A 23,771-nucleotide genomic window follows, 5' to 3' on the forward strand; every position below is an offset into this window, starting at 1 on the left:
CTCACCACGCGTCCCGCGCTGCCGGCGGGGCGATGGGGTGCCGGGGCACCCTGCCCGGGCGCTGAGCCGCCCCCCGACACCCCACTGCGCCCGCCGCCCCGCTCCCCTCGCCGCCCCGGCATGACCCAGCCACATCGGCCGCAAGGATGAAGCGCTGCTGCCCGGGGGCGGCTTGGGTGAGTGCGGCGGCGCCGGGGGCCCGCGCCCCCCCTGGCACCGATTCCGGGGTGCCCCGGGGCCGTGGCCGCAGGGGGAGACCGGGAGCAGGAGGGGAGGGCGAGCCAAGGGTGCTGAAAACACTCCCACCCCGCGGCTGAACGCTTGGGACTGGGGTCTGCATCGCCGAAGCGCCTGCAGCGTGGCACGGTCACGGCGACAGCGGGCACTGCCGTGGGGACAGCGGGTACGGCCACAGGGACCACCAGGCACGGCACGGCCACGGAGCCTGCGGGCACGGCCGCGACGCGGCTGTGGGAACCGTGGGCTCAGCCACGGGGCTGCGGGCAGAACACTGCCACCGGGGACCGGTGGTGGCGGCTGCCGGGGGCCATCCCAGGGATGGGCGGGGGTCGTCCCGGTACACGGGCGCACCGGGGCCGCGTTACGGGCAGGAAGCGGTCGGTGGCTCTGCCCGCCGCCCGGCAGGCGGTGGGACGGGGACCGGCGGGGCACCCGCTGCCGGTGCCGGGGAAGGCCGGGGGCAGCCGCCCGGTGTCGGGCAGGGCCCCGCCGTGGGAAGACCGTGCCTCGGCGATGACTCAGAGCTGCCGCTGGCAGCCGGGGCCGAGGCGGCCGCCCCGATGTACCGGCAGCGCCCCGCAAGCGGGGCGGCCCGGGCGCAGTTTCCAGTCCGACGGCGGGTTTAATAGAAAATGATTCAGCCGCCGTAATCGGGGCCATCGCGGCTGGGAAATCCAGCCCCCGGCGAGGAATCCCCTGGCTCCCCGCCCGCGCTGCCGGCGCCGCGGCCCTCCCCGGCCCCTCGGGCCCCTGCTCCCCCCGGGGCGGGGGGTGCCCCGCCGGGGCCGTCCGGGGAGCGGGGCTCCCCTGGGCACAGCACCCCGCGCCCCGCGGGGGAAGCGGTGACCTAGTTAGGGACGCACGTACGAGGCGCGATAGCATCGGGGAGAGCGTGAGGCGGGCACGGCTTCCTCTCGGGGAGGAAATCGCCTCCTCTTCGAGGGAGATAAACGCCAGGAAAGCCAGCGCCGGCAGCCTTAACCCTCCCCCGCCCGGCTGCCGGCACCCCCCGGGCTGGCCGTCCCGGGGGCAGCAGCACCGGCCCAGCCGACACGGCGGGGGGGCCGGCGGCCGAGCCCCCCGGCCCCGCTCCCCAGCCACCCCGGCGGCACCGTTAGCAGAGCGCACGGGGGGCACCCGACGGCGGGCACGGGGAGGTTGAGGGGGGGAAACGGGCACGGCGGCCCCCGCGGCACCGGCAGGAAGCCGCTTGCTGGGGTACGGCGGCGAAAGGACGGCGCAGGGGCTGCCGCGGGGCATTCCCGGCCGCGGGGCCGCACACCCGCGCAGCTCCGGGACACCCGTACCGGGCTCGGCTCTGACTCCGGTAGCCCGGCGTGTGCGTCCGGCCGGGTGGGCAGCACGGTGCGAGGGCTGCCCCCCGCACCCCACGCCGCCCCCATCCCTGCCCTCTCCCTGCCCACAGGTGATGCTGGCAGCGCTGTGGCTGGCAGCGAGTGAATCGCAGCCCCCGGGGCGCCAGGACGGCGCCGTGCCGCGGGGGCAACGGGACCCGGTGCGGCCGTCCCCCCGCCCGCCGAGGCACGCCGACAGACCCACCTGCCCCGCCGGCATGAACTGGATCGAGAGGGTTCGCCGGTGCTGCGCCCAGTGTCCCGCAGGTGAGAGCCGCCCGGCCAGCACGGCACGGCTCGGCACGGCGTGGCACAGCGGGTGGCCGTTCTCCCTGTCACCCCGCTGTCACCCCCAGGGACGTTCCTGCAGAAACCCTGCTCCAGCCACGGCAACGACAGCGTCTGCTCTGCCTGTACCGCCGGCACCTTCCGCGCCCAGCCCAACACCTTCCCCAAGTGCCAGGCCTGCTACGAGTGCGACCACCACGGTGAGCTGTCGCCGGGCCGTGCCGTGACATGCTGTACGGTGCCGTGACATGCTGTACGGTGCCGTGCCGTGCCTCACGGTGCCGTGCCGTGCCACGCCGTGCCGCTCACCGCCTCTCTCCTGCAGCTTTCCAGAGCGTGCTGAGCAACTGCTCGGCCACCAGCAACGTCGCCTGCGGCTGCGAGCCCGGCCGCTTCCGCCACTGCCTCGACGGGGGCTGCAGCGAGTTCTCCTGCCTGCCGTGCCAGCCCTGCCCCGGGCGGCTCGTCCAGCGGCCCTGTGAGTGCTGCGGGACGGCCCGGCCGTGTCCCCCCGGCCCCGCCGCCCGGCCTGACTCCCGCCCTCTCCGCAGGCTCGGAGGCGCAGGACACGCTCTGCGGCGGCTGCAAGCCCGATTTCTACGCCGACGGCGGCGAGTGCCGGCCCTGCCGCCCGTAAGCGCTGACCCTCGCTGAGCCCCGACCGGGGACATGTGCGGGGTCGCGGGACAGTCCCCCCACGGCTCCTTTCTCCTTGCAGGACCCCCCCGGAGACGTGCGGGAAGGAGTGCCAGAGGGCGTGCGGCGGCGGAGGTGCGGGGGCGGCGGGGCCGGGGGCGGCGGGGTGCGGGGTCCGCGCCGGCCGGCTGACCGGGCTGCTCCCGCTCCTCCTCGCAGGCTCAGGGCTGGAGTACGTGCTGCTGGCGCTCACCGGACCCCTCTTTCTGGGCGCCCTCGCCATCTACCACAAGAGGAAGCGGCGCCGGCACGACTCCCCGGCCGGCGGAACCCTCCCCGCGGGGTGGGCGGCCCCCGCCACGGCCGGAGCTGCGGTCACGCCGTGGTACCAGGTCAGTGCCCCGGTGCGCGACAGCCCGTGCTGGACCCAGCCGTGCTCCCCCCAGGTGACGGAGCGTCCCGCCGGCACGGCGAGGCGGAGCCCCGAGCACTTGGCCTTGCTGCGGGGGGAGCCCGGCGGCGCGGGCCGGGCGGGTGGCGAGGGGGAGCCCTCCGCCCCCCCGGAGCCCCGCGGGGGGCTGCTGCAGGGCAGCCAGCTCTACGCCGTCATCGACGCGGTGCCGGTGCGGCGCTGGAAGGAGTTCATGCGGGTGCTGGAGCTGCGGGAGGCGGAGATCGAGCTGGTGGAGCTGGAGGTGACCCACATCCGCGACCAGCAGTTCGAGATGCTGAAGCGCTGGTGCCAGCAGACCAGCCCCACGCTAGACCGCGTCTTCGCCGCCCTGGAGCGCATGGAGCTGGCCGGCTGCGCCGAGGCGCTGCGCCGGGCCCTGCCGCCGGGCCCTTGACCCCCCCGGCGCCGCCGCCCCGGCAGAGGGAGGTCCCGGCACCACCCCCGGCTCGGCCAAGCCATACCCCTAAGTATTGTTACTTATGCCGTGTAGACATTTTATGTCAGTTTTATGTCCCCTCCCCTCCCCGCCCGCCCCCCTATTTATGTCCCCCTGCTCCCAGGGCCGGGGGGGACCCCGCGCCCCGGCTGCCCGGCCGCTCGCGGGACGAGCGGGCGCCGAGCCCGCCGCGAACCCATGGGATAGTTCTCGAGGCCCCCCCGCTGCCGGGCGGGCCTGCCCCCGCCCCAATAAAGTGGCGTGTTCTCCCTCCGCCGGGCCCCGGCCCTTCTTCCCGGGGCTGCGCCGGCCCGGCCGGGCACCGGGGCACCGCTGACATCGGGGCTACCGCCGGCGATGCGGGTGATGTGGGTGATGCTGGTGAGGGTGGCGATGTGGGTGGCGGCGGTGACGGGGGTGATGCCGGTGGTGCGGGTGGTGGTGCCCGTGGGCGCCGGGGACACCGCGATGGGCGCGGCGCGGCGCGGGCAGGGGGTGGCGTGGGCAGCCCCAGGAAGGCGCGGGGCACTGCTGGCGGGGTTTATCGTTTTAATCGCTGGAAAGGCAGGCGGTCCGGGGCGGAGGCGAGCCGGGAGCGGCATCGAGCGGCTCCGGCGGCGGGAGGGGCAGGAGAGGAGGCGAGCGCGCCGGCCGGGATGGCGAGCGGCGCCAGCGGGGAGCGCGGGGAGCCGGTCGGCGCGGCGGGCCCGGCCGCGGCGGCGGAGCCGAGGTGCCCCAGGCCGCGACAGCTCGCTTTGCGAAGGGCAGCACGGGGGGGCGGCGGGCGGGCGGCAGCGGGACGGGGGGCTACGGGTGCCCGGGGGCTCCTCCGGGTCGGGCTACGCGGCCGTCCGCGGCGGGAGGAGGGTGCCGACGCGCGTCCCGGTCCGCTGTGGGACCCGCCGGCCTCCTTCCGCCGCGAAAGGCCGGGGCGCGGCGTGGCGTGGCTAGTGCTTGGCTATGTCCCCCTTCTTGAGGATGATCTGCCGCTGCCAGGGCGCCAGCTTTGTCTCATCGTACCCGAGAGTCCTTAGCTTTTCCGACTGCTCCTTCTCCTTCTCCTCTTCCTCCCGCTTCAGCTTCTCCTGCTCTTTCCTGCTCGGCAGCGGAGGGCACGGGGCGCCGCGGTCACCGGAGCCGCCGCAGCCGCCGTGCCCGCCCGCCCGCCCAGGGAAGGGGCTGGCAGCACTCACCGTTTCTGCTCCCTGCGAAGGCAAAGGGAAGAGCGGGGTTAGCGGAGCCGCGGGGCGGGGGAAGGAGTGCGGTCGGTGCGGCGACCCCCGGCCCCGACTCACCTCTCCTCCTCCAGCTTCTTGCGCAGGATGTCCCTCCTCCAGGCCGGCATGCTGGCCAGGCGCGCCTCCTCCTCCTTCTCCTGCAACAGACAGCCACGTTACCGGCACTGCCGGGAGCCCACCCCCGGCACCAGGGCCCGCCGGCGGGGCCGCTCTCCCGGCACAGCGCTCGCCGGTACCGGGGCTCGCCGCCGCCGCCGCCGCCGCCGCGGGGAGGAGGAAGGAGTGCGCGGCGCGGACGGCCCTTCGCAGCACACCACAGCTTTATTGCACCGACACGCGGGGGCCCACGCCGCCCCGGCACCGCAAACGCCACGCCAGAGGGGAGCGCAGCCCCGGCGCTGCGCCCCCCGCACAACACACAGCCACGGCAAGCGGCACACCGCAACCTCGGCCCGGGGCTGCGCGAACTAACACCGAGCCCTCCGCCGAGCCCGGCCGGGCCTCGGCACTGCCAGAGCCGCAGAGGCGGCTGAGCGCACCCGGACACCGAGTCCCGCTGCCCCGGCTGCCCCCGGCGCCCGGTCCCGGCCAGCCCCGCGCCACCCCGCCGGCACCGCCCGCAGAATCCCGCCGGGCTCAGGTGTCGGACATCTCCGCCTCCTTCTCCTTCCAGAAGGAGAAGCTGCGGTCGATGAAGCGGCAGACGTCCTCCTCGCTGAACTCGCCCAGCTCCGGCACCGGCACCGGCGCCCCCTCCCCTCCCGGCGCCGCCGCGGGGGGCTCCGGCAGGCTCTCCGCCGCCGCGGCGGGGCCCTCCCCGAAAAACTCCTGCACCAGGTCCTCGAAGCCGTCGAGCCAGCGGCGGTGGCCGGCCTCCACCCGCTCCAGCGCGGCGCGGTGGAAGCGGCGGACGCGGTGCCAGCTGTGGCGGCCCAGGCGGTCGAACATCTCGTAGCAGAGGAGGTGGCGGAACCGCCGCTCCTCGGGGCTGAGCGGCATCTCCAGCAGCTGGAAGTAGCCCAGCATGAAGAGGTCGAGCGGGAGGCTGTCGTGGGGCAGGGGCGACCCGCCGACGTGGGGCAAGAAGTGCTGGGGCCAGTAGAGCCCCGTGGTGCGGCTCAGCCGCCGGATCTGCCGCCCCGGCACCCGGCGGGCCACGCTCCTCCAGCGGGCCAGCAGCCGCCCCGCCGCCGGCCGCCGTCTCCCCGCCCGCCGCGGCCGCTCCTCCCCGCCCGCCGCCGCCGCCGCCGCCGCCAGCGCCCGCTGCTTCCAGTGCTGCAGGAAGAGGAGGACTGCGCGCTCCTTGCGCGCCTCGGAGCGCTCCCGCGGGCCGCCCGCTCCCGACCGGCTCCGCCGCGGTGCCCCGTCCCCGAACTCCTCCTCCAGGACGGGCCGGCGGGCGCTGGCGGGGGGCTGCGCCCGCTTGCGCTTGGTGACCCTGGGGAGGGGCGCGGGGCCTGCCCCCGGCCCCTCGTAGTTGGCCTTGAGGCTGCGGACGGAGACGCCGCAGCCCAGGATCTCCCGCCGGGCGTCGTGCGGGGCGCCGGGGCCGCCCGCCGCCCCCCCCGCCCCGGGGCCCTCCCGGGTGGCCGGCGACAGCGCCGGGGGCTGGCTGCCGCGGGGGGGCGAGTCCTGGCGGGGGGCGCCGGGGCGCCGGGGCGCCGGGGCGGCGGGCAGCGGCGGGAGCGGCGGCAGCTCCTCCTCCGGCCGCGCCTCCGGCATCACCCGCAGGCTCCCCAGCCGCCTCTCCAGGTGCCGCACGTCCTCCTCCCGCATCGGCTGCCCGGCGGGTCCCGGCGTGCCCCCGCGCCGGCACGGGGGCGGCGAGCGGCTCCCGGGCTGCGGCGGGAGAGAGGGGCTCTTGGAAGGGGGCTCTCGCGGCCGCGACGCCCCCGCACACGGGTGGGGTGTTCCCGCGGCGCAGCCGGGAGCCGCAGGCGATGCCGCGCACGCCGTCTCGCCGGGTCTGGAGCCGCTGGCCCGTCCCCGCGCCGCGCTCGCCGCCGCCGCACCCCGCCGGGTCCCCCCTACCTTGCGGCGCTGTTCCTCTTCCTCCTGCATGCGGAGCTGCAGCTTGCGCACCATCACCTGCCGCTTCCACTCGGGGATGGGCCGGCCCTGCTCGTCGTGGCTCGGCACCAGCGCCTCCGCCTCCGCCGCCGCCCCGGCGCCCGCCGCCGGCACCGGCGAGCTCCCGTTCAGCACCGGCTCCGGCGAGCCCCCGGCCAGGCAGCGCGGCGGCCCGGCGGCCTCGGGGGTGGCCGGCGGGGTGGGCGTCCTGGTGGGTGACGGGGAGGAGGCCGGTGACTCCGCCTGCGGAGGAAGGAGGCAGGGACGGGAGGGTGGGCGACCGACCGCCGTGCCGTGCCACAGGCCCCCCTGTCCCCTCGCCGCCACCTACGTTGGCCCCTGCCTGGCCGCTGCCGGAGAAGATGGTGGTGAAGCCTTTGCTCTGCGGTGTCGGCTTCAGGCTCTTCCCAGCCTTGATCTCAGCCAGCAGCTCCGAGTTGTCGCCGGTGGGGGACATCATGTTGAAGGACTTGGTGCCTGGGGGGAGGCAGGGTGGGCAGTAAGGGCCCTGCTGGCGGCAGCCCCCCAGCACCCCCGGCAGCTCACGGGGCATGGGGGTGGCAGGGTGGCCGGCTGATTCCCCCCACACCCAAAAGCCCCCGGGACTCCAGTCAGAGCAGCATCCCAGCACCCAGCTCCCTGGGTCCATGGGACCAGCACCCCGGCACTCAGTCCCCTGGGTCCATGGTGCCCTGCCAGACCAGCACCCCGTCACCCAGCCCACCAGGTCGATAGGAACAGCACTGCAGCACCCTACTCCCTGGGTCCATGGGACCCCACCGGAGCAACACTCCAGCACTCAGCAGGCTGGCACCCAGCTCCCCAGGTCCATGGGACCAGCAGCCCAACACCGAGCTTACTGGCTCCATTGGACTGCGCTGGACCGGCACCCCAGCACCCAGCTCCTGTGGCCCCAGCCCTGAGTGCCACCCACCCTGCGGCACCGTGCTGTGACAGCAGGGATGGCTCTGTGGCTGGCAGCAGCCCCGGCACAGCAGGACAGGCCCGTGCCACCTCACCGGGAGCCCTGGACCCCCTACACTTCTCCACAGCCCCTAAAAGCAATGCACCAACAGCCCAAGCCAGCCCCACTTCCAGCCCTGAGCCCCAGGGGCTGCATGGAACTGGCACCAGGGCACGGCAGTGTCCCCGGTGATGCCCGCGCTGCCCACCCCGTGAGCACCCACCGTCTGTGCCAGCCATGTGTGGGTCCCTAATGGCCCATGGTGCCGTGCCAAGGCAGAGCCCCTTCCCTGCCGCCCGCAGCTCGCCCCGCTCAGGGCCAGACGGCTGCGGGTGCTGAGGGCCCAGTGGGGTGCTCCTGCTGCCATCCAGTGCCGGCTGACCCCCCCCCCCCGGCCCCGGGAGCCGCACTAATAAAGCGGGGGCCGAGCGGCGGCCAAGCCCGCCGGCTGCAATCAGCAGCGGGGGAGCGGCCGGTGCGCTCACGTGGCGGGGTCACGCTGGCCGGCTGAGCGCAAACAAAGGCCCCTCTGTGCGCCCGGCCGGCGGCGGGGCTGCGGGGGGCGTGGGGCCCCGGCCCCTGCCCGGCGGCCTCAGCAGCCCTGTGCCAACACTTGGCCGCCCGCATGGCACGCTGGCCCGGCAACGCGGCCCCGAGGGCTCGGTGGGAAGCAGCGCAGCTGCTGGCCCCGGTGCCCCTCGATGGCCCGGATCAGGCCCCGGTGGCCGAGCCCTGCGGTAGGGCACCCCCCGAGCCGGGAGGAGTGCAGGGCTGCGGTACTTACTCTTCATCTGCCTGAGCGCCTTTCCTCCTAGGGGAAGAAGCAGAGAGGTGGCGCAGGGCACGCGGCAGAGGAAGGATTGGGCCACCGCGAGACAAGAGAGAAGAGAAGCGGCCAGCAGTGAGAGCAGGAGGGGGCGGGCGGGCGTGGGGGCCCCCGCGCCGACACCGAAGGAGAGAAGGACAGAAAGGCCGTCAGGAGCCACGCGGCCGGAGCGCCGCAGGAGGAGATGCGCCGGGGCAGCTGGCGCCGCGGTGCAGCCGATGGGACGGTGCCCAGGATCGCTCCCCGTGCCCACCCAGCGCCCCGCCACTTACTTCCCGTGGAAGAGGAGGAGCGGCGGGGGCCGGCGGGGGTCTCTGCCGGCGGGGGTGGCGGCGGGGGCGGTGGGCAGGCAGCATCGGGCAGTGGCGGGGGTGGTGGCGGTGGCGGCAGCTCGGCGCCAGGCTTGCTCTCCCCATTGCGCATGGTATCCCCCGAGATGGGCGATGCCTGAAAGAGAGCACAGGCAGGCGTTGCCCGGTGCCGGTGCCATGTGCAGGCTGGCGGCGCGGGGCCGGGGGCTCACCTCCTCGCTGTGCGCCATTCGCCGGGGACCGGGCTGCTCGGCCGCGCCGTGCCCCAGGTGCTTGTAGTAGTCGCCGGTGCTCGGCTGCTTGCTGAAGTTCCTCGACCGCCGGGTGGAGTCGGCCCGGCGCAGGCCCTCAGGGCTGCTCTCCCGCGATGCCAGCTGCAACGGGGAGCGCGGCTCAGCGCGGCCCTGCCCGGCTGTGACTGTGGTGGCCGTGGGGCAGGGCCATGGCGGAGCGGGACCGTGCCAGTGGTGGCCAGGGGCAGATGCCAGGCTGAGGGGATGGCAGGCGCACGCCCCAGGGGTCCGCTCGGCGGGGCCGCACCAGGGGTTGCATGCCAGGGTGGCAGCGTGCGCCCTCGGCGCCTGGCACTGTCACCCCATAGCCTGTGCCCAGGAGCCCGGCCGAGCCTCCCCTGGGATAACCCCCTGGGAACAGGAGTGCTGAGCCCCAGCCCCGTGGATTACCGGGAGCTTATCCCCCGCAGGGCTGGGGCCCGGTTCCAGCCCTCACTCTGAAGGGGGCTCTCAGGCGGTGCAGCCTCGGCTCACCCCGGCACATTCCGCAGAGGCTTTGCGGGTTGTGCTGCCGAGCGCCGGCACTGCAGGGGGCCGTGCCTGCTCCCCGGATTTGGGGTGCCGCAGCGGCATGGCCCCTGCTCCCCGTGCCGGGGGCCCCGCTATTTGCATTTCCCCGTGTGCCACCTCCGCCCGTGGCGTTTGCACTGTGATCCCGGGTGCTCGCTGCCTCCACCAGCCCCAGATAAGTCAACAAGTGCCAGCTCGTCGCTTCCTGCTCCAGCTGCCGCGGGCGCTATGCCAAGCCCAGCTCCCGCCCCGGCAGCCCCAGCCCTGGGCCGGCGCGAGGGTCCGTGCGGCTCAGCCCCGCGGCATAAGGAGCCCGCACCGCTCTGGCAACATGCTGGCACACGGCTGCACCTCCCCAGGGCAGCCCGAATCTGTAGCCCCGGGCAGGGCTGCTCATTACCCAGGTAAGTGCTAATGAGCCAGGCCGTGCACAACAAACACCATGGAACCCTGAGCCCTGCACGGGCCTGGCTCACACTGCTCCCCCAGACCCCCAGCCCATGTGCCCCCGTCCCCCGCGGTGCTGGGCTCTGCCAGTGCCCCGGCCGTGGCAGCGCCTCGGGATCCCGTCCCCAACGGGGTGGCGAGAGCCATGGCAGGGGGCTGGGGTGTCCCTGAGCCCACCGTGTCCCTGTGCGCCCCCGGCCCGCCCCGGGGGGCTGCGCCCCTCTTACCTGTGCACAGCCGGCTGAGCCCTCTCAGCTCCTGGCAGCACCGGCTGTGCCACCCGACACCTGCAGCGCCGGCGACACCGGAGCCGGCCGCTCGGGTTACAGCCCGCACAGCCGCCCACGCCCTGCTCCGTGTGGTGCCGGTGGCGTCGCTGGGGTGACGTGGGTGCGGCTGCGATGGCTGGCCGTGCGCTGGCCTGCTCGGTGCCGCCCGGTGCCCTGGCCGGCGTGGCGGTGGAGCAGGGCCGCCCGGTGCCACAGAGGCACCGGAGCATCACTGGCCCTGGCTTGCTTGCACCCTCGCCAATGGCCGGTTGCACCCCGGCCCCCCAGTGCGTGCCAGCATCACGGGCAGGTAGCCTCACGCCAGAGCTGTCCCCTCCCGGTGCCGTCAAGAGCTACCAGCTCCCCACGGGGGATCGGTGCCCGGTCGCATGTCCCCCCTGGGTGGCCGGTCCCCTGAGCTGCGTGGCCAGGAGCAGCCGTGCGTGGGGCACAGGGTGCACGGGGCCGTACCTCTTGGCGCAGCGCCTGGCTCTCCACGTGCCGCAGGTTGTTCTTGGCCCGCACGTAGATGTCGGCGGTGTGGGGGGCGGTGGGGGGCGCGGGTGCAGGGTAGCTGGGGGGTGGCGGGGGCGGCTGGGAGACAGGGGGCGGGGGTGGCGGTGGGGGGAAGGTGGGGGGTGGTGGGGGGGGTGGGCCCTCGCCTGCCGGCCCCTGGCCCCGCGGCCGTGTCTCGGGGTCCAGCATGTCCATGTAGGCCTGCATGTCCGCCAGCGCCGGCTCCGGCACCCCTGCACAGGGCAGGGGGTCAGGGGGGGCCGGCCCCACGCCCCCCGCCCTGCGCTCCCCGGCCCCGCACTCACGGGCGGCGGGGGCCCCCGGGGGGCCGCCCCTCTTCTCCCCGGTGCTGGACTGGCTGGAGTGGCAGGAGTCGTAGTTGGAGAGGGTGCTGGCAGGGGAGCCCACCTCGAAGCGCGCCTGGGGCGCTGACGCCGTTGTGTTGGGCGATGACATGCCCGAGTCGGGCTGCCGGCACTCCCCGTCCGCCGAGGGGTCTCGCGACAGCACGCGATGCTCCACGCTCTGCCGGCACAGCGCGCGGTCAGGCGGCAGGGACACGTGTGCTCCCCGCGTGCTCCCCAGGCCGCCACCGTACCATGTTCTCCACGGTGCGCAGGTACTGGGCGCAGTGGCCGTGGCCGTTGTAGTCGGCCAGGTCGGCCGCTGTGTAGCCGTCCTGGTCACGCACGCTGAGGTCGGCGCCGTTCACCACCAGGATCTGGCAGCACTGGGGAGAGGGGAGAAGCGTGGCAGGGCTGGAGGGTGCCCCCCCTGTGCCCTGGCACCCCACCAGCCATCGGCACCCACCTCCAGCTCGCCGTTCTCAGCGGCATCGTGCAGCGGCGTGCCGCCCCAGCCGTCGGTGGTGATCTCCCCGCCGTGCAGCAGCAGCCAGCTTAGCACCTTGGCGTGACCGCGGCTGGCGGCGAAGTGCATGGCCGTGGCCCCCTCGGCATCCCGCTCCGACAGGCTCACCGTCGTGAAGCTCATCTGCGCGGGCAGGCAGGCTAAGCGCCGGTGCTGCCAGCCCCATGCTGTGCTGCCATGCCGTGCCACCACACCGCCACGCCAGCGCTTACCAGCCAGACGATGACGGTGTTGTGGCCCATCTGGGCGGCGGCGTGCAGCGGGGTCATGCCATCGTGGGCGCGCGCGTGGGGGTCAGCCCCGCAGTCCTGCACCAGGTACTGGATGATCTCCAGGTGGCCCTCCTGGCAGGCGAGGTACAGCGGGGTGGCCCCCGTCTTGGTCTGGGCACTCAGTGTGCTGCAAGTGGGGCACAGCGCCCGTCACCCGCTGCCACCACCGCCGGCAGTGTGCCAGGACGGGTGGGCACGTGGGTTGCAGGGACATGGGGACATGTGGGGGCACAGGGGACACGCAGGGTACGGGGGACACGCTGGCTGGGGGCAGGCAGGGCAGCGCCAGGGCCGGGCAGCGTGGCCTGGGAGCTCCCACCCCTCGGCTCCCTGCTGGGTCCCCGCACGGCGGTGGCTGCTGCGGTGGGAGGTCACTAAGTTAATCAGCCTGCTTAGGCTAAGCTCCTTCCTCCGGCTGTTTTTGGACACTGCAATTTAGCAGTATTTTTAAATAAGCAGCTTAGGCAGCGCCGGCCACGGGGGAGCCGGCAGGGAAAGGCTGACCTGCACCATGGCGCTGCCCGGCCCCGCTGCCCCCTGCCAGCCCCGCAGACGGGCATGGGCATCCCCCCGCTGCCCCAGCGGGCCTTGGCGTCCCCATGTCCCACATTCTGCATCCCAAATCCCACAGCCCACATCCCAAATCCCATAGTCCCCATATTCAGCATCCTGCGGCCCTGCATCCTGCAGCCCCACCATGCAGGAAGCTGTTTTATTAAATGCTCCATAAAAAAACCTGCTGAATATTTAAAAAAGGAAGAGCAATAAATACTCTGCTCTGTTATCACAACGATCACGGGCCCTTAATAATTGATCCCTGTAACAGTGAGACGGGCCGCAGCCAGCACTGCCTTCCCACTGTGCCGTGCCGATGGGCACTCCTGGAGCAGGGGCTGGCATGGCGGCAGGCTGGGCTGGGGCACGGGGTCGGCGGGGCCACGGGTACGCATTCAGCCCCTGATTGTTGTTTCCCACTAATCGGGAAGGGGTTAAGCCACTTGGGTGAGTGCCGGTAAACTGCTTTGCCAGATGGCTGTGACCCCGCACCGGGCCGCCGGCTGCCGGGGACCCTGCAGGGCAGTGCGAGGGTGGGCTAGGAGCACCAGCATCCCGCAGCAGCCCTGGGGATTGGATTTCGCAGCTGTAATGGAGCCTCCGGGCGGGCGCGGGGACGGGAGTGGGGCCAGCCATAAATAATTCAGAGGGAAGGCGGCAACAGCAGCGGAGCCACCCCAGCTCCCCGGCGTGAAAGCCAACTTGGGAGGGCTGCCGCCAGCGCCACACCACGCCAGGGCCGACACCGTGGGCACCAGGCCGGGCTGTGGGACGCAGGGTTTAATCCTCACAGGTTCCTGGGGCTGAGCTGCCACACCTGGGGCAAGGGGATAAAGAGATGGGGCGGGGGCTGGGGAGGCCCTGCCTGGTGGGAAGTGTGGTGGAGGGGTCTGGCACCCAGGAACAGAGGGGTGCTGAGCCCTGGTTCACCTCCTGCTGCCTCGGGACCCCCCCGGATGTGGGGCAGCCACAAATCCTCTCACATCCACAGCCCTGGCATGGGCAGACAGCGCATCCAACCGGGGCTGTGGGTTATTTCCAGCAGCCTCTGCCCACTGCAGGAAATCAGCTTAGGGGCCGCCTGATCACCCGCTGCAGCCCCGTGGTGAGGCCTGGCTCCGTGTGCCCGGTGGGCTGCCGTGCTGCCTACCCCAGGCCAGCCCCGGTACCACTTGGGAGGCAAAACGGGGATGCTGCCGCAGTGGTGCCAGCCCAGCAGGGCTGCCGCCTCCAGCAGTGCCCGCGGCCCCGGGCGGGCGGGAAGGTGGCCTCCGGCAGGGTAGCAGCCTCTCCTCGGCGGGCAGCCTAATCCATTTACATAACGGCAGCAGACAAAGGCGACTGTGTTATCGCCCTGCACCAGGAGCTCCAGGAACCAACCCAGTGGCCAGTGGCAATATTTCTGCCAGCGCTCACCGCTCTCCTCCTCGCCCTTTCTCTCCGGGCCATAAAGAAGGTGCAGCTGGCTGCCCAGCCTGATAACAGAGCTGTGTTGCCCTTGGAGCCAGGGGACGAAGATGGCTGCGGGCACCTTGCCCAGTGGCTGGAGGGAGGGATGGAGTGGCAGTGGACACCCTGCTCCTCTGCTGGCCCCTCTCCTGCTGGTGGGCCCCAGAGTGGAGCCCGTTACCTTGGGCAGTGTCCCAAGAGGAGTCGCAGGGAAGGGAAATCCCCTTTGGCCGCAGCGTAGTGGACGGGCAGCGCTCCCGTGTCGGTGGCCGCCGTGGGGTCACTGCCCCCGAAGCGAAGGAGCCAGTCAATCACCTCATGGTGACCGAAACGGGCTGCCAGGTGTAGGATGGTGGCACCAGAGTTGTCTGTGTCCTGTGGGAGGAAGTGGGGTGGCTGTTGGCATCGGGGAGTGTGCGTGGGGGTGTGGACTGCGGGTGGCCCTGGCGAGGGCGGGCTGGCTGCAGTGGAGGTCCCGTCTGCATGGAACGGGGCCAGAGGGAGGGGACAGGCCATCGGCGGGACTGTGGGACAAGCATGTCTGCCCTCCGGCAGGGCCTGCATCCGCACTCAGCGAGTGCTGCACAAAGCCCCCCTTGTTCTGCCGGCAGCGGGCAGCCCCGGCCCACAGGGGCTCGGCGTGGAGCCCCGCGGTGCCACCGGCCCGGCCGCCCTCCACGCTCAGCGGGACGCGGGCAGAGCTGGCCCCCGGCCAGGATGGCACCGCAGCGTGCTGACCCCGTCCTTCCTGCTTAATCCCCACTCCCGGCCCCTCCGCCGCCTCCTCTTCCTCCGGCCCGTCACATGTCGTTAGCTCTCGGCCGGCCCCGGGGCAAGCCGCTTACCGCCCCGGTCCCGCCGTTGTATAACCCCGGGAGGGGCCGGCAGCCCCGGGCACGGCCCCGGAGGGTCTGTGCCCCCTCGGGGCTGAGTCCCGCCGGGATGCCGGGCCCTCCCCCGGACCCCCCGGCTCCACTGGCCGGGACCCCGGCACGCCGGCGGCAGAGCTGGAGGGTCCCCGCGCCACCGTCTCCCCGCGGAACCGGCAAAAGGCTCCCTAGTCACCCGCGCCCTCGGGGGGCACTGCGCCCACCCACTCCCCTCCCCCCCCGCGCCCCCGCTCGCACCTGCACGCCGCAGCCCCCCTGCGTGAGCAGCCACTGGAGACAGGCCAGGTTGCCGGTGGCGGCGGCGTCGTGGGCCGGCGTGGCCCCGTTGCGCGCCCGCGCGTCCCCGCGGAGCGCGGTCTCTGCCGCCAGGTACCGGAGCGCGGCGAGGCGGCCGGCGCGGGCGGCGTGGTGTGCGGGGGATGCGCCCAGGGCGTCCCGCAGCCCCGGCCGCAGCAGCCCGGCCGCCCGCAGCCCCCGCAACGCCTCCACGTCCCCCTGCCGCGCCGCCAGCAGCGCCCGCTCCAGCGCCATCCCGGCACCGGCCCCGGCGGCGGCACCGGCCCCGGCGGCACCGGCCGCCGCTTGGCACTGCGCGGCGCTCCCGCCCCGCCGCCCCTCGGCCCCGCCGGCTCCTCCTCCTCCTCCCCCGGGGCCGCCCCTCCGCCCGCCCCGCCCGACGGCGCGGCGGCTGCCCGCTCCCTCCCGGCCCCTTTGCCGGGCTGCGGCCGGGACCCGGGCCAGCCCGGGGGACCCCGAGAGCGGCCAGTGCCCGGTGCGGCGCGGCCGTGACGGGCTCCCCCGGCAGCCCCGACGTGTCCCTACCGGTGCCGGCAGCACGGGCAGAGCGGAGGGATGCGGGGCACGCTGCTCTGCCTCCTGCCGCCGCGGGGGGGCCGGGACGGGCGGGGAGGGGCGGCACGTCGGGAACGGACGGCGGGAGCCGTGGGCCGTTACCACGGGCACGGGCACGGGCACGGGGCCGGGACGGGCGGGGACACCCCCTCCGGCAGCACCGCGGAGAGCGGCGGCGGAACGCGATCAGCACCGCGGACAGCACCACGCTGCCTGCCCTGCCTGCACTGCCTGCCCTTCCCGCCCTGCCTGCACTGCCCTGCCTGCCCTGCCTGCCCTGCCTGCACTGCCTGCCCTTCCCGCCCTGCCTGCACTGCCCTGCCTGCCCTGCCTGCCCTGCCTGCACTGCCTGCCCTTCCCGCCCTGCCTGCACTGCCCTGCCTGTCCTGCCTGCACTGCCTGCACTGCATGCCCTGCCGGCACTGTAAGCCCTGCCTGCACTGTCAACCCTGCCTGCACTGCCCTGCCTGCCCTTCCCGCCCTGCCTGCACTGTCAATCCTTCCTGCGTGCACTGCCCTGCCTGCACTGCCTGCACTGTCAACCCTGCCTGCACTGCGCCCTGCCTACACTGCCCTGCCTGCCTGCCCACCCTTCCTGCACTGCCCTGCCTGCCCTGCCCGCCCCGCCCTGCGTACTCTGCCCTGCCTGCACTACCAGCCCTGCCTGTCCTTCCTACTTGCCTGCCATGCCGTGCTCTGCCCTGCCCTCCCCTCCCCTCCCTGCTCTGCCCTCCCGGCCCATAAAGGCGGCGGAGGTACCGCTACCGGAGCGCCGGAGCACCATGTCCCCTCCAGGCTCCACGCCGCAGGCCCCCCGACCCCCGCGCCCCCCTCCTGCCGCCGCCGAGCTGCGCCAGGTGAGAACCCCGGTCCCCACGGGGCCAACCCGTCTCCCCGCGGCGCCCCAAGACCCGGCGCCCCCCCAGCCCCTCCGGTCTAGCCCGCACTCCCGCCATCCCCGTCGGCCCGCCCCCTCCATCCCCGTCCGGGCACCAGCTCCGCGGGCGGCCCCGGAGCTCCGCCCCCCAGACACCGGAGCTCCGCCCCCCGGCACCCGGGCACCGGCTCCCCGCCGCGCCCCCCGGCGGCGCGCTGGCCCCGCCCCCTTGCCGGCGCGGGGGCGTGGCGAGGCGCTACCCGCCAATGGGGAGGCGCGCGGGGTGGGCGTGTCCCGCGCGGCGGGGCGGGGCCTGGCGAGGCGCGACGGTGCCGCAGCGCCGTTGCGGGCGGGGCGCCGGTGCCGCCATGTCGGAGCCGGGGGCCGCGGGCTCGGGGCCGGCCGCCATCCAGGTCTCCAGGTACGGCCCCGCCGCGCCGCCCGGTGCGGGGCACCCGGGGGAGGGCAGGCGGGAGAGGGCACCGCGGGCGGGCACAGCGGGCCGGCCTGCAACCGGGCTGCCACCGGCGGTGTTACCCGCACCGGTGAGGCTGCCGACACCGGGCACGGCGAAGCGGCGCCGCGCCCCTGCTCCCGTGCGTGTGAGCGGGCAGGGCAGGCAGGGCGCACCCCGGCTTCCCTGCCTTTGCCCGCCGCGGCTCCCCAGCATGGCTGCCTTGTGGAAACGGGCTCCTCTACGGGCTGGCCCCCAGCCGTTGCCCCCTCGCCCCAGTGCCTCACCCTCCCGCCTCCGGCTCATTATTTGCCACTCCAGCAAAAGCCGGGAAGCTGGGTCGAGTGGTGGCATATGCCCGGCTTGATCTTCACTTGCCATGGCAATGTGAGGTGCCGGCTGAGCAACTGGCCGCCCTGGCAGAGGAGCGATGCTGCCTTCCATTCCCAGCAGTAATTCAGGGCGGTTTCCACTGCCACTCGCAGGAAGCCGCGTGCAGGCAGCGCCGGTGACGTTGCCGGCATCAGCGTGGTGAGATGTCCCAGCAGCTCATCCGGTAGGGCGACAGCAGTGCCTCTGGGCGGCTGCACCGGGACCTGGCCTGGAGGCATGGCAGGGGGGTGCGAGCTCTCGTGTTCCTTCCCCGGCAGGATCATGCGCCCGGATGATGCCAACATCGCGGGGAATGTCCACGGGGGAACCATCCTGAAGATGATTGAGGAAGCAGGAGCCATCATCAGCACCCGCCACTGCAACTCCCAGGCCGGGGTGAGTAGGTGCCAGAGTGCCTGCTGGGCTCTGGCTCAGTGACTCTCCGACCCTCCCACTGTGCCTTGGGGGTCTGCTGGGAGCAGGAGGGGCCCCAGGATTGCTAGGCATCCCTGGGGGCCTCCCAAGTCATCCCCCAACACCGGAAGCGCTCGCTCCTGCGAGCAAACTGCCGGTGGCTCCGGCTGCTTCCAGAGCATGGCCCTGTAGCCGGAAGCATCCTGCTGAAATTGTGTTTTACAAGCAGAAACATTATTGTGCTGCTGTTTACATTATAACTCCCACAAAGGGCAAGTCAGAGGCGGTTACGGGCGGGGAAGGAAGCACAGCCACTGGCTGATAAGGCACGGGTAGAAGTGCAGGAGCTGAACGCAGCATGGGCTGGCCCTGGGGAGCCACCGGCTGTGGTCCTGCGTGGCGCGGCTGCCACTGCTACCCTGGCTGTCCCACTTTCCCAGGAGCCCTGTGTGGCTGCGCTGGCGCGGGTGGAGCGGACGGACTTCCTCTCCCCGATGTGCATCGGCGAGGTGGCCAACGTCAGCGCCGAGATCACCTACACCTCCCGGCACTCCGTGGAGGTCCAGGTCAACGTCATGTCCGAAAACATTTTAACAGGTGGGTGGCTGCCAGCGGCTCTGTCCCAAAACTCCAGGAATAACTGTGACAAGCCGAGAGCTCATGGTAGTGGCCCTGCCCTCCACCCACCCTCGCCGGCAGCGTTGGGCAGAGGGGACATCTTGCCTTTATTGAGAGTGCTGGGGGCAGCGGGGAGGGGTGGGGCTGGGAAGGGAAGCCAAGCAGCCTCCCTGGGGATTACGGCTCCATTGATCATTTTTAGCAAAGAAGGGAAAAATCTGCTGTTAACTCCTCCTCTCCAATTTGCTGCCCGTGGCTGTCTTGGCCTGAAGAAGGCCCTTTTCCTGCTGTTGCTGTGGCAACCAGCTCCGCTTGCCTGGATGCCTTCCCAAAAGCGCATTGTCACATCCGCTCGGAGCCAAAGCTCGTCAGGAGCCAGGAGGGCAGGGAGCTGCCCTGTGCCGGCAGCATCACCAGTGTGCAGCCAGCCCCGCACCGTGGCCATGCCGGCTGCAGGCGAAGCGCTGCTGGTGTTGGCGTGGTCACCCTCTGCCCCTCTCTCCTCCAGGGGCGAAGAAGGTGACGAACAAGGCAACGCTGTGGTACGTCCCGCTGTCCCTGAAGAACGTGAACAAGGTCCTCGAGGTTCCCCCCATCCAGGTAGGATGGCTCGCTTTGCTCCGCTCCCCCCAGACCAGAGCTCACCCTCTTTGGGAAATGGCACTAACCTGGCCCCATTGGCACCCCCGGCTGTGCCAGTGGCTTTACCAACCCTGTTCTTACTGGCCTTCCTTTCCAGTATGTGAGAAAGGAGCAGGAGGACGAGGGGAAAAAGCGTTATGAGGAGCAGAAGCTGGATCGGCTGGAAACTAAGCAGAGAAATGGCGACGTGATCTTCCCCATCATCAACCCAGGTAACGTGGGTGTGATGAGGCCCATGGACACATCTCCGTGGTGCCGGGAGGCTGAACTGGTCCCCAAGGCAATTCCTTCTGTCCCTGGGCACCCATGGCTGCGAGCATGCACTCTGAAATGCTGCATTGGGGATGGGTTGGGATTCTGGAGCTGTGGTGCGTGAGTGGAGGGGGAGCTGGGTGGGCGCCTGTGATCCCCGGCTTGGGCTGGTGGGTGGGATGCCCTCTGCTGAAATGCAGTTCCTGCCACCACTCCTTGCATCCCTTGTGCGCTCCAGGGCAGCGGGGGCTAGTTTTGCTCAGCATAGGGTAAAGGCAAGCACTGGGAGAGGGTTTTGCGACCTCTTCAGCTGCAGCCCCTCTCTGGAAGTCATTTTTTAGCAAGAAGTTCATCAGCCGGTGTTTGAAGGGGAGGACAAGCTATGGGGAGGAGCTGGGGGTCATGCTCTCCTTGGATGATTGCTGGGAAGCCATTTTCTAAGGAAAGCATTGCCCTGGCTTCTAGAAATGTGGTGGTGCTGCTGATGGCGAGCTGAAGGTGCGAATAGCCGGTGGGCTTCAGGACCAGCCATGGTCCTTGGGCAGAGGCAGAGAGGTGGTGTGTGTGGATCGTTGGGGGGTTGATGTGGGATGAAAGTTGCTCAAATGCTTTTTTTCCCCTCTGTTCTCCCTGCTCACAGATAGGCAGACGAAAGGTAAGGCTCTGCGGGCGCTGCCGTGCGGGTGTCCTCCCCGAGGAGGTGATGCCAAGTGGTCAGGGGCTTGGCTGGCTTCTCCCTGCGCTACGCGCCTTTAGCATCTCTCGTTAGATGGAAAATGCAGCTACCCCCGACTGAGAGCAGTTTTCCTCTGTCGGCAGTCAGAGGGTGCTGTGATTTCTGTTGCCTGGATTTAGTGGCGAGTCAGATGTCGCCAGCGTGTGCCAGGGCTGGGGGATGTGGGGGCCGAGGTCTTCATGCCGAGGGGAAAGTGTGGTCCTTTGGAGATACCGCTAACTGGCAGGTTTGGGGAGATTCGTCTGCATCTGGTGGTCTGAGAAGGGAAGTGTTACGGCCATGCATCTGTCCAGTTCACTGCCGTTTGCTTTCAGGCTCTTTGAAAGCTGTAAAAGAGGAAACGAGCTCAGCTGGAATAAAATTGGTGGGTGGGCATCAGAGGGAGGCGGCAACCCGGCAGGTGGTGAATAGCCTCTGCTCTCAGGGCTTCTCGGAGCCAATTTAAATGCTGGTTTGAGCATACTTCAGCTTTGCACAAGCTAGCCCCATGTCTTTTTCCTTCAAACCGTTTAAGACCGGGGCATACGGTGGCATACATGTGCTGGCCGAGCAGCTCTGACCGCTTTGCTCTCTTTCTCTAACCAGAGCCGCACACCGTTGGCTACAGCCAGTCCAGCCTGATCCACCTGGTGGGACCCTCGGACTGCACGCTGCTGGGCTTCGTGCACGGAGGTGAGTGAGCGCTGCCCTGTTCAACGGCTGGGGTGGCTTTTGCCCGGAGCAGAAGTGCGGTTTGAGAGCGACTCAGGTGTCTCGGTGTCTTTGGGAGGCAGGTTCTGCCTCTGAAGGCGCACAGGCCCATTTCCACCATCTGTAAGGTTCAGCGTTGCTTCAGCTGAGACAAAAGCTTTGTCTTTTTTTATGCTTAAAAAAGGTCCCAAAACCTGACATATTTGGACTGTAAATCCTACCATTTTGTCATCATCTCTTAAATTGCTCATCTTGGACTACAAACACCCAGCGTACAATGACTGCAATTTGCTGGAGTCATTTCCTTTTGGCTGGTAGCACCTGTGTTGTGCCAGGTGGGCAGGGCAGGGCGGACACATGCGGTGTGAGCCCGGGGAGAGACACATTTGCCGAGGGCTGGGACGATGCTGGATGTTGCTTTTCATCTAATTGCATCCTTTAAAACAAAAAACCCGAACAACGTGGCTCAGAGCTCTTTCCAAGCAGGAGGTTTGTGGGCCTGATCTTGCCTTGCAAGGCTAGGGTTCGCTCAAAGAAATTTGTGAGAGCCAGAGCTGGCCTAAATCTCAAGCTCAGGTCTGCAAGGACGTCGCCCTGATGGTGCTCTTGACAGGAGTCTTTGTGCTGGTACCGGGGTTTCCTGCAGTTTGGATTCAGTCTCTGGTCCAACTCCTTGGCGTAGCTTTGATCGTGTGAAGGCCTTAACAAGCTACGTGTGGCTTTTTCCCAAATCCTACCCTCTTCCCTGAGACAGGACTCTCTGCCTCCCCCCTCAGGTGTCACCATGAAGCTCATGGATGAGGTCGCTGGGATTGTGGCCGCCCGCCACTGCAAGACCAACATTGTCACTGCCTCGGTGGATGCCATCAACTTCCATGAGAAGATCAAAAAAGGTACCCGGGTGTGGTGGCGGGCGCTTTGCTCTCCCGTGGTGTGACGTTCTGGCTCCCTTGGGTGCGCGCTTGGGACACACTGGCAGAGAAATTTAGTCCCTGTTAGACTTGTCCTGTGCCAAGAAGCTCTGCTTAAGACATGGCTTAAGGATAAAACAAGCGGGGCCCCTTGCTTCCATCCTCTGAGCAGCTGCGGGGATCGTCTGCTTAACAGGCCCCTCTCCGCTTTGCAGGCAGCGTCATCACCATTTCGGGGCGCATGACCTTCACGAGCAATAAATCCATGGAAATTGAAGTATTTGTGGATGCCGACCCGTTTGTGGACGAGTCTCGGGGTCGGTACCGTGCTGTCAGCGCCTTCTTCACCTACGTCTCCCTGAGCAAGGAGGGGAAGCCCCTGCCTGTCCCGCAGCTGCTGGTAAGAGCTCTCCCTGCCGGGCTGCGAGCCAGCCAGGCCAGCCCTTCTCCTGCTCCTCCCGAGGCCGACCCCAGCCCCCTTTTTTGTGCAGCAAATCCTCTTCCCTTGAATTATTCAGCAAACCAATATGAGCATGAATGAGCTTTTCCAGAGCAGGCTTCAGGGTGGTTTTTTTTTTTCCCCAATTTATTCTGAAAATTGCTAATGTGGAGACTGGGCAGGGGGGTTTCCTTTCTTGTGGTTGAGGACAGGCTGTGTGCAGGCTCTGCAGCTTCCCCTCCTGCCCATGCTGGGGATGCCCCCGTGTCCCCCGTCCCCACTGCATCCCCGCTCCAGCCTTCCTGCCTATTTTTAGCTCTGCTGATCCCAGCAGGGCTTTGCAGACACGAGATGCAGCGCTGCTGCCTGGGGGCTGTTTCTTGATTAATAGTTTATCTCGCGCAGGTCTCCTCCTGCTCTGTGCTTTTCTGTGTTTCCGAGTATTTTGTCATCTAATTATACATTAGCTGTCAAAACACGTATTTAACAGAGTGCAGCAGTTTCCCTTACGTTTCCTGTAAGGGGAGGTGCGTTTCCCTCCAGCGCACGCTTACAGCGCGCAGCGTGGGAGAGCTGCGCTGCCCCAGGGCTGCTAACGCCGGTGCCTTCGCTTTCTTTCTGTCGCCGGCAGACGGAGACGGAGGATGAGAAGCGGCGCTTCGAGGAAGGGAAGGGCAGGTACCTCCAGACGAAAGCCAAGCGGCAGGCGCAGATGCAGCAGGCTGCCCAGCACTGATCCCGCCCCGCTCTCGCCGCCTTCGCCCGCCAAACGTCCAGGTTCCCGTTAAGTGTCGTGTCCGGTCCGCGCCGGGCCTCGCGCCTTCGCCTGCTGCTGGAGCCGCCGTCCCGCTGCGGCTGCTTCGCTGCTTGTTGGTTTAGCACCGTAGACCTTGTGCTTTAGGTGGCTTAAGCGCCCCAAAAGCCTCCGGGAGCCTTCCCGGTCGCTCGCCATTCACCCCCGTGAGCCCCGTTTTCACCGTTCGATCCCGTAAATGAAGCTCCCGCCTGTTCTGGAGCGGGTCAGAGGCACGTGGCAGCACGAGGGATGGGCGAGGCCACGAGTCGTTGTGATGCTGTGTTATAAACTTGCCGGTATGTCCTAAAACTGCACACCAAAGCTTATGTGCGATACTCGTGACGAGAAACGCGCCCCGGTATCGTACTGAATGTCTCGGACCGTTTCGTTGACATCTCTAGGTAGTTTCTCTGTGCACATCTAAGTTATTTCAGGAATCCTGTGGCATAAATAAAGTCTGTTGTCGTTGACCGAAATAAAATGGGCGGCGCTTTTGTATTTTTGTCTCAAGCAGCAGCAATTCCGGCTTAGGAGCTTTATTCCACAGAATCGCGCTGCTTCCCCCCGCTCCTGCCTTTCCTCCCGTGGGCCCCGCCCGGGTTTTTAAGACTGACTGCCCCTTTCCCTGGGAATCCCAGAACAGCTCCCGCGGTTCGGCACCCTCCGGTGTGGATCGCGACCCCACCACCCCCATGGCTGCCCCGGGACGGCGGCTGGCCCCCGAGGCCGGGACTGGGCCCGGGGCCCCCACCGGACCCGGCGGGTGGTAAGGGGAGGGGGGCCCCCGGGAACGACGCCTTCGCCCCTGGGAGGGGCCGTTCCCGTGTGC

At 69.9% G+C, this 23,771-nt stretch overlaps 3 protein-coding genes across 7 annotated transcripts; 2 read left to right on the forward strand and 1 right to left on the reverse strand.

Moving 5' to 3' along the window:
- The first annotated feature begins 39 nt into the window (after positions 1–39).
- TNFRSF25 (TNF receptor superfamily member 25) lies at positions 40–3,674 on the forward strand. The gene is made up of 7 exons (XM_063353900.1): positions 40–176; positions 1,667–1,862; positions 1,952–2,083; positions 2,209–2,361; positions 2,435–2,516; positions 2,602–2,654; positions 2,739–3,674. Exons 1-7 carry the CDS (start codon positions 147–149, stop codon positions 3,365–3,367), a joined length of 1,275 nt encoding a protein of 424 aa, XP_063209970.1. The 5' UTR covers positions 40–146; the 3' UTR covers positions 3,368–3,674.
- Positions 3,675–3,959: 285 nt separating this feature from the next.
- Positions 3,960–15,468, reverse strand: ESPN (espin). Of its 4 annotated transcripts, XM_063354099.1 has the most exons (15): positions 15,127–15,468; positions 14,181–14,374; positions 11,936–12,122; positions 11,664–11,846; positions 11,452–11,583; positions 11,159–11,378; positions 10,809–11,086; positions 9,031–9,192; positions 8,780–8,954; positions 8,466–8,492; positions 7,049–7,194; positions 6,679–6,960; positions 4,705–4,784; positions 4,603–4,614; positions 3,961–4,504 (listed from the first exon to the last, which is right to left on the reverse strand). In XM_063354099.1, the coding sequence occupies exons 1-15, from the start codon at positions 15,418–15,420 to the stop codon at positions 4,357–4,359; spliced, it is 2,520 nt and encodes an 839-aa protein (XP_063210169.1). In that variant the 5' UTR covers positions 15,421–15,468; the 3' UTR covers positions 3,961–4,356. The 4 variants fall into 4 exon arrangements, with proteins under 4 accessions (XP_063210167.1, XP_063210168.1, XP_063210169.1 ...); XM_063354097.1 differs by having other exon boundaries at positions 3,960–4,504; positions 10,809–11,378; XM_063354101.1 differs by lacking the exon at positions 10,809–11,086 and having other exon boundaries at positions 3,964–4,504; positions 11,262–11,378.
- A 1,429-nt stretch (positions 15,469–16,897) lies between these two features.
- On the forward strand, positions 16,898–23,433 carry ACOT7 (acyl-CoA thioesterase 7). 2 transcript variants are annotated; one of them, XM_063354024.1, is made up of 10 exons: positions 16,898–17,039; positions 17,723–17,840; positions 18,299–18,455; positions 18,985–19,076; positions 19,216–19,330; positions 20,011–20,025; positions 20,692–20,778; positions 21,573–21,689; positions 21,923–22,107; positions 22,778–23,433. In XM_063354024.1, the coding sequence occupies exons 1-10, from the start codon at positions 16,987–16,989 to the stop codon at positions 22,880–22,882; spliced, it is 1,044 nt and encodes a 347-aa protein (XP_063210094.1). In that variant the 5' UTR covers positions 16,898–16,986; the 3' UTR covers positions 22,883–23,433. The 2 variants fall into 2 exon arrangements, with proteins under 2 accessions (XP_063210094.1, XP_063210095.1); XM_063354025.1 differs by lacking the exon at positions 20,011–20,025.
- The last annotated feature ends 338 nt before the right edge of the window (positions 23,434–23,771 follow it).

This window comes from Chroicocephalus ridibundus, chromosome 16, assembly GCF_963924245.1.
Source record: "Chroicocephalus ridibundus chromosome 16, bChrRid1.1, whole genome shotgun sequence".
NCBI lineage: Eukaryota > Metazoa > Chordata > Aves > Charadriiformes > Laridae > Chroicocephalus > Chroicocephalus ridibundus.

Bases quoted from the DNA above. Each gene is read 5' to 3' on its own strand.
- TNFRSF25 (XM_063353900.1), top strand. From the start codon at position 147: ATGAAGCGCTGCTGCCCGGGGGCGGCTTGG. The intron at 2,084-2,208 runs GTGAGCTGTCGC...TCTCTCCTGCAG, and splicing joins CTACGAGTGCGACCACCACG to CTTTCCAGAGCGTGCTGAGC. The intron at 2,362-2,434 runs GTGAGTGCTGCG...CCCTCTCCGCAG, and splicing joins GCGGCTCGTCCAGCGGCCCT to GCTCGGAGGCGCAGGACACG.
- ESPN (XM_063354097.1), bottom strand. From the start codon at position 15,420: ATGGCGCTGGAGCGGGCGCTGCTGGCGGCGCGGCAGGGGGACGTGGAG. The intron at 11,584-11,663 runs GTGGGTGCCGAT...CCCTCTCCCCAG, and splicing joins CTGAGAACGGCGAGCTGGAG to TGCTGCCAGATCCTGGTGGT. The intron at 8,955-9,030 runs GTGAGCCCCCGG...GCTCTCTTTCAG, and splicing joins GAATGGCGCACAGCGAGGAG to GCATCGCCCATCTCGGGGGA.
- ACOT7 (XM_063354024.1), top strand. From the start codon at position 16,987: ATGTCGGAGCCGGGGGCCGCGGGCTCGGGGCCGGCCGCCATCCAGGTC. The intron at 21,690-21,922 runs GTACCCGGGTGT...TCCGCTTTGCAG, and splicing joins CCATGAGAAGATCAAAAAAG to GCAGCGTCATCACCATTTCG. The intron at 22,108-22,777 runs GTAAGAGCTCTC...TGTCGCCGGCAG, and splicing joins TGCCTGTCCCGCAGCTGCTG to ACGGAGACGGAGGATGAGAA.